The 7,404-nt window shown below is 41.4% G+C and overlaps 1 protein-coding gene across 1 annotated transcript in view; it reads left to right on the forward strand.

Moving 5' to 3' along the window:
- Positions 1–7,105, forward strand: part of LOC144782681 (galectin-3-like) — a 92,507-nt gene extending 85,402 nt beyond the window's left edge. The window contains exon 4 of the mRNA XM_078662020.1: positions 6,798–7,105. Within this exon, the coding sequence (XP_078518146.1) occupies positions 6,798–6,956 (159 nt within the window). The 3' untranslated portion in view covers positions 6,957–7,105. The remainder of the gene's footprint in view (positions 1–6,797) is intronic.
- Positions 7,106–7,404: the final 299 nt, after the last annotated feature.

The raw sequence follows: 7,404 nt of genomic DNA on the forward strand, positions 1-7,404 counted from the left end.
TTATACATGTCCTGGTAGTGAAAAACTCCTAAATTTATTTTTCACTACTATGAGATCTACACTTCCCATAGGATATAATTGGGGATTTCTTATTACATAGATTAAGCTGTAATTCCTAATTGGGAGCAGAAAGCTAGTAATGTTTTGAACCTAGGATGCTCAATTATAAACCCTGTTTAATGGAAAAATTGGATTTTAAATTTCAATTTTGAGAACGTCACTTTTAGAAAGTAGCCATTTTCCTGCCCTTAGCCATTTGGTGCCCGCAGCCTCCCATGGGTCACATGACTGGGTGTAACTGGCAGTTAGACTTTATGAATTCCTCCCTGACAGTCACACAATAGAGGGATTAGGCGTGCCGGATTGAGCCATCTGTAGCAGGATGGGGGGGGGGGGCAGAGCTGGACACAGCCCCACTTGGAACTGAATTGGCTGTGCTCTACCCTCACACAAAGGGCGTGTCACGACTGCATTGTTCCTGCAGCCATCCTGGAACCATTGCAAGTGAGTCAGTAAATTTTAAGCACTTCAAAGAAAAACCTCTAGAAACTTATTGAGGAGGCACCAGGTATAACAATGGAGCCCTCAGACCCACTCGTCAGCTAAAACTGCTCTGAGAGTTGTGTGAAAACCAGGATTAACCTGCTTGTCAATTTGCCAAAGGTGCATCGTCGGTCAGCCTGACTTTGCAGCTGCTTCCAGTAGATTCTTCTCTGGAGCAGCAAATGCTGTTCAGCAGTCCTCCTCCAAATGGGTACCCGGCCTCCTGGAACTGCACTGGCTACAGCCTCCTGCTGCGTCCCATTGGAGATTTTTGACTTCCATAAAAGTGACTACACTCAAACAGAGAAATTTTCACAATGACTTCTCTAGCAGCATCCCGACTACAACCCCAGAGCCCCCCGTCTGACACCGCCTGCAGCCTTGACCTGCTGAACTTTACCTGAGCAGCACATTTTTCTTGAAAATTCTTTTAAGTCCGAAGGTAAGCACTGACCGGGTGAACCCACTTTTTTTATCCGACCTCAGCTCTATCACATTCGCCCATATTTTTTACATTTACCCAGTCTTGTGCGATCTGATGTCCGCAGTTCCCGCTTTGATCTTTTAGGAGCTAAAATTTACTCAAAACTTTAAAAGTTCATAACTCCAGTTCTACTGAGTGGGCTTTTGGTGTCAAATAATATTTTAATATTTAATCTTTTTTTCCAAATTGGTGTGAGATTTTTCTTGTGGCGAGATTTCACTTTGTTACTGTGTGTGAGCAGCATTAATACTTTACACATTGCCTCTAAGATTAGTCTGACTGCTTTTTGTGCCAAGCTAACCAGGGTTAAACAAAGTTTAATTTAGTGACTTTTGAGGTACATTCTGCCTGGGTTCATGGCTTTTGCTTGACCATGACTAACAGCCCAGTCAACCAAAATCTACTCAATTTCGCAGAGTGTGCCAGCGGCCTTTATTGCACCCGATCAGGAAGGATTGGGGTCGAAATACAGCATTAAAAATACCAGTGTTTTTGTCTCATAGATGAAAACCACCTTTAAGCAAAAACATTGTATGTGTTTAGAAGGTACATAAAGGTTTGGCACTGCAAATAGGTCTTACCTTTAAAAGGTGATTCCCGAACTACTGCCTATGCAAATATGTGTTTTCATTAGGACTGACAAAAGAAACCACAATTCCAAAATAGCCACCAGTGCATTCCAATGGAAGGAATTGTTCCTATTTTATTGTACGAAAAAAAGAATTCCAAGATGACTGCTGGTGCAATGTGATGATACAAGCACATGCGTGAGCAGCCAGTTTTTAGTAGCTTTCCTAATAATTTTTTTAAAAGATGGCCCCTGAATTATGTGTATGCATGCATCTGGAAACAGTCAAGCCATTTTGGCATTTTCTAACTGCGATTATATTCCAAGATGGCCGATCACCATTTTAGAATAGTATATTTAAAAAAGGTATGAATGCACCCCTTCACAAAGAAAAGCAAGCTAGTAGCCTGGTGGCGGTGTGCAACTGGAAGGCCTTTGCAGAAATATTTTTAAAAAATATTATAAACAAATAATTAGGAAGTGAAAAAGCGAGCAACATGGTAGCATTTTTCAGCTGTCAAGTTGTCACACAATCAAAAAAAAAAAATAGTTATTAAAAAACAATTGAGTGAAGTTGGCCAGTGAAACAACAGGCAAGTTGAGGGTCGGGGGATGGTGAATTGACACGTGCGTGAGAGAAAGGAAAGTCTTGTTCTTTCGTACTAGAAGGCAAATGAAGGAATAGTTTCCTAGTGCTGGCAGTGAAGCACACAACTCAATTGAACTATGATAAAGAAGTGATGCTCCAGGTTGAGGCAAAAACAAGAATAGACAGAAAAGTTAACTAATCCGTAACATCGTTATGAGATAGACAATAACACTTCCCAATCATAGACAAAGGGCTGACCTAAATCCCATTCTATTTATTGTTGCACTAAAAAAACACAAACAATTCAACTACAGACAGCTAATGCTGTCTGGTGAAACCTAAAAAAGCTGTATCCTTGTAAAGAGCTTCATGGCTTTCTGTTAGTTGATGCAATGTTTTAAACGTACTAACAATTTACAATGTTTGTTGGAATAGCAGCATTATGTTTTGGCTTACTGTACAGAAGCACGTGTAGTTCAATGTGTAACTATGGCTGTTTTGGTGTTGGTGGGTTTATTGGCAAAAAATAAATTAATTGTTCATAAATAGCTACATTGGCCCCTTAACCACTCTTCTTGCCATATTCATCAATGATAATGTTTACTGCATCTTGTACATGTGTGTTAATAAGCAGAAAGATATATTTAACTCCACTCCACAGAGAGCACAGCAATAAAAGGGAACTTCTAATCATACCTCCTGTTTTTGTGTCTGTGCCCTCTGTGTGAGAAGGTCTTTACAAAGATACAGATGGCATTAACAGTGTTGTGGTAAGTCTCAGCTGCAGCAGAACTACTTGGATGAGGGTGCAGACATTTTCAGTGGATGAGTGTTGCTCAATGGTTAGAGCGGCAGACCCTGATGCAGAGTTCTGGCCCGGGACCAGGGTTCAATTCCTGCCTCGGCGGGTCTTGGGCTCAATTTCCTTGGGCCTGACAATTCCGGCCTTGGTGCCTATTCTAATCATGGGCAATATCTTGCTTAACCTCCACACCGGCCCCAACAGCGCTAGGATGCCTGGGGGTGCCCAGGAGAGGACCCTTCACAGGGAAAGCCAGGAAGGGTTCCACAGCGGAATGAGTAATAGCTCCAGGAAACTGCTTGGTGGCAGTGCGCTTGACATTTGACAAATACCTCGACATTTACATTTACATTTATTTGGAGCCACAGATTTGTATTTAGTAGGTCTATTCTCCTTCTGGTGTTGTTTGCTGTACTCCACTTTTCTGCTGTGTGACTGATTTCTCAGTGTCTGTCGTTTCCAGATTTCCACTTACATACACACAGGTGTTTTTCAAAGAGGCCATCCTACTGTTGCATCAGATGGATTATTCCAGGTTAAATTCCAAACATTTCACTGGCTCATCTGAGGATTCTGTAGTAAATTATTCCAAACACAGCTACTCTAAGAGGGCGCTTTCGAACAGAAGCTCTTGCTCTTCCCATTGTGTATTCCTTATGGTGTTACAGATAATTCCCTCTATTGAAGGCTTTCTGCCTTTGTTTCTTTCTGGGGCTTTTGATTTGTTCTCTATCACTTCAGTGCAGCTTCAGTCCCTAATGGAACACGCAGTCCAAGCACCTTCAGATGATCACAGGCAGATTTTGATTATCTCTAACCAGTTTTGTCTCCTTTCCCTCATTTACCCACTCTCCCCTTAATGCCTCAGAGGGGCGGGAGATGTTGATCCACTGACTAATAAAGTTGAAGGGAATGTGAAAGTCAACTTGGCTTTGGAAAATGTGTGGAGAGAGCTGCTGGTGCACATTTAAGACAACCTGTGTCTTAAGGAGGGCGCTTATGCCTTAGGTGTTACTAGCCTATCTATTATTCTGGTCTCCCTCTCCTGATCAAGCTTTTTTGTTCTATGATTGTAGAGAAATAAACAGAGCCAATTGTTTGTAGTTCAAAAGGGCTGACTGGAGGTATCTGCCCTGATGGGCTGCGCAGAGTGCTTTTCTGTAAACGAACTGCTTTTTCCCCAGTGTGGCATTGGAGGGTGTTACTGAGTCTGATCCAATTGATACAAAAGGTTGTGAATTGTTTGAAGTGGATTCCGTCGTCTTTAGCCATGTTTTTGTTAGAGCTGGGGTTCAGCTGATACTACTCAATCTATTCTTTGACACTCCCAGTCTCTAATCATTTATGTGTACTAGGATAACAATTGTGGTCCTATTTTAGAATTAATGGAGAAGTAACTTCAACTGGCATCTGAGGTGCCATCAGATGATGAGGTGATGCTCACTGCAGTAGAAGCTGTGGCTTGCTGCTGAAATAACCGGATGAAAGCATGGAACGGGGGATTCTGAGACGATTTAGTTACTCAAGCTTCTTTTATTTGGGTAGAACTTTTTGGTCAGATATAAGGGAAAATGGTGAACCAAGCAGTGGAAGATTCCAAGCTATGATGATGATGAAGAATTTATAAAGCACAACAAATACCCTAGGGTGTCTAGGCGCTGCCCTTAGCACATACAGATCAGACTGGACTAAATATGAGAATTATGCCTTAAAACGCCATGTTTTTAAGCCCTTTCTAAATTTTAACAGGCTAGGCTCTTTTTTAAGCGAGGTTGGCAAAGAGTTCCACAGTTTAGTTGTTGTAGTAGTGAAGCTCCTGCCACCCCACCTAGCCCTGCTAACTCTAGGAACAATTGGGTTTCCAAGTTCGGCTGACCTAAGGGATCATGCTGAAATATATGGCTTAAGAAAATTTGCCAGCTGTGTTGGCCCCAATTTGTTAAGTGATTTAAAGGCAATTCAGAGTGATTTAAACTGGATCCCGTTTGGCTACCGGCAAACAGTGCAGATGGAATAAAGCTGTGGAGGCAGAGTCGAATTTAGAGATTCCTAGGAGTACTCTTGCTGCTGTGTTTTGAGCAGTCTGCAGCTTTTGAATGCTGAACTTGGGGGCGCTGGTAAAAATGGCATTGCAGTAGTCTAATCTAGATGATATCAGCAAAGATACCTCAGTTTTTCTTAAATTCATAGGTACTGAAGGAAGACTCTTCCTCAAAATTTTGAAGATTAAAAAGCAAGCTGAGGTGACTGAGTGGGTTTGCGCTTCAAAAGACAGCTTCATATCAAAGATGACTCCTACGTTTTTGGTGTTATACTTTGGTTTAGCTAGAGGACCAAGTTGGACAGGCCACCAACTATCTGTCCAGAATGAGGGATTGTTCTCAAACACCAAAACCTCAGTCTTGGATGAATATCAATGTTCTTTTAGCTCAAACCTCCAGAGGTCTGCAGGTGTACTAATCTGAGGTAGCTGCCTGTTCATCAACTTTTCCAAGAGGCACATTTCCTCTGGCATCGGTGTTAATGGGATGGGATTCTAGTAGATGTTAGTTCACTATCAACAGTTCATTGGAACCCCTCTGATACCAATTCCACATTTGTGTCTCATTTACAGGGCATTGAAAATTTGCTAGGGTGAGTTCATCTGAGGGCTCTTTAGCAGCAGGGGAGAGATCTGGTCCATCAATGGCTACATTCTCAGAGAGATATGGCAGCCTGTCTTTTTGTGGTGCTCCGGCTCAGATTCAATCTCTAGCTTCTAGTCCAGTCTATGAAGGAGAATTAAGAACTCACATCTCAGAACTACAATCTTTTCATTTCAGTAACGCCCTCCTTGATAATTGCACTGCTGGTTGTTGGTAAAAGCCCATGTCGGTGGAGGGTCAAACCTTGGCCTCTGATTCTTGTGGTCACGACAATGGATGCCTGCAGCAAGGGATGAGGTGTAGCAATGGGGACTGCCTCAGTCCTAGGTCTGTAGTTCTCTGCCTATAGCAAAGTCCTATGTGCACTGTGGAGAGAAAAGCATTCCTTAGATCATGGGACCAATCCTTCTAGTTCAGATGAACAACAACATGACAAATTCATACATCAACAGAATGAGTGCACCGAGCCTTTGTCTTTGCTTCTTCTGGTACATTACTTGTTAACTAGACTAGTCTTTCTTTTTGATGAAAACATCCGATCTCTCACGGTCATAAATGGAAGACCCTGAGGCAGGTGTATATATCCTAAATAGACTTCTGTCTTAGCCTGAAGGCCATTCTGGAGATCAAGAGACAGTGGGGGTTTTGTGGATAGACATATTTTCCTCTGGCCAGGACACTCTTCTCCCAGAGAGAAAGTAAACAGATTACTGGTTGAATCTGTTCAGAAATGGTTTCAGCATGTGCTACTTCTGAGAAGACTCTTCCATTTCTAGTTAGGGCTGTTCAAGGAGGGACATTGAAACCTCCTCAGTGGAAGTTAAGGGAGTGTCCATCTCTAACGGATGTTTGGTAGCAACTTCCACTTAGGCCCATATTTGTTTCACATTATACATTGCATGTATCTTGAATTAGAATAAAGTTCTCTGAACTGTGCTAGACTATCCAATTCACTTTTACTGGCTTCGTATGTATGTTTTCTCATGATTTTGTTATCTGCTTTCTGCATTCTCAGTATTGAGGACTGGGTTGAAGTAAAGTGGACGTGGGGGTCATGTCTGGATTATTTACCAGTAGATACGGCTGAGTATCCAAGTGAAAATAACAGAAATTTGTGCTGGTTGTACCAGCTGAGTAATATACTGTTCTCCTTTTTCTGTTTTCAGATTGACATTGAGTGCCTGCAAGATTCTTATAAAGTGTATGTTGATGACAAATTTTACTTTCAGTATCAAAGTCCAATGAAACCTTTGGAAAAAGTAAAATCCATTGAAATTTGGGGTGTCCACGTCGAATACGTTGCAGCAAGCCCCATGAAATCCTAAAGGTTGGAGCAGGGGTCACTGGGAGGTTAAAACAAATATTGAAAGTAAAAGGATTTTTTTCATTTTAACACAAAAATGGTGAGAACATAAAACATGTGCATTATTAAGGACATGAATTGATGCCAATAAAACTAACTGCATTATTATAATGTGTTGTGTTTTGTTTCACTCAGTATGTTTCCAATATCATATTTAATATATTCAAACAATAGGACAACCCAGTAACCCAGAGACCAGGGCCAGACAATTATGTTTAAAACAGTGGTCCTTATGGGGGAAGTGTAGCGTTTGACTTCCTCTGCAATAATATCATTAAAAAAACCTTCCTACAAGTTTATTTCGTTATACAATAAATACATTTATTTTTGCCAGCCTCATCAAGTAGTACAGAGACAGTTCATAACAATATGACACATTATTTACATTAGGCAAAAAACACAAGGTGCTC

Source organism: Lissotriton helveticus, chromosome 9 (assembly GCF_964261635.1).
Source record: "Lissotriton helveticus chromosome 9, aLisHel1.1, whole genome shotgun sequence".
Classification (NCBI taxonomy): domain Eukaryota; kingdom Metazoa; phylum Chordata; class Amphibia; order Caudata; family Salamandridae; genus Lissotriton; species Lissotriton helveticus.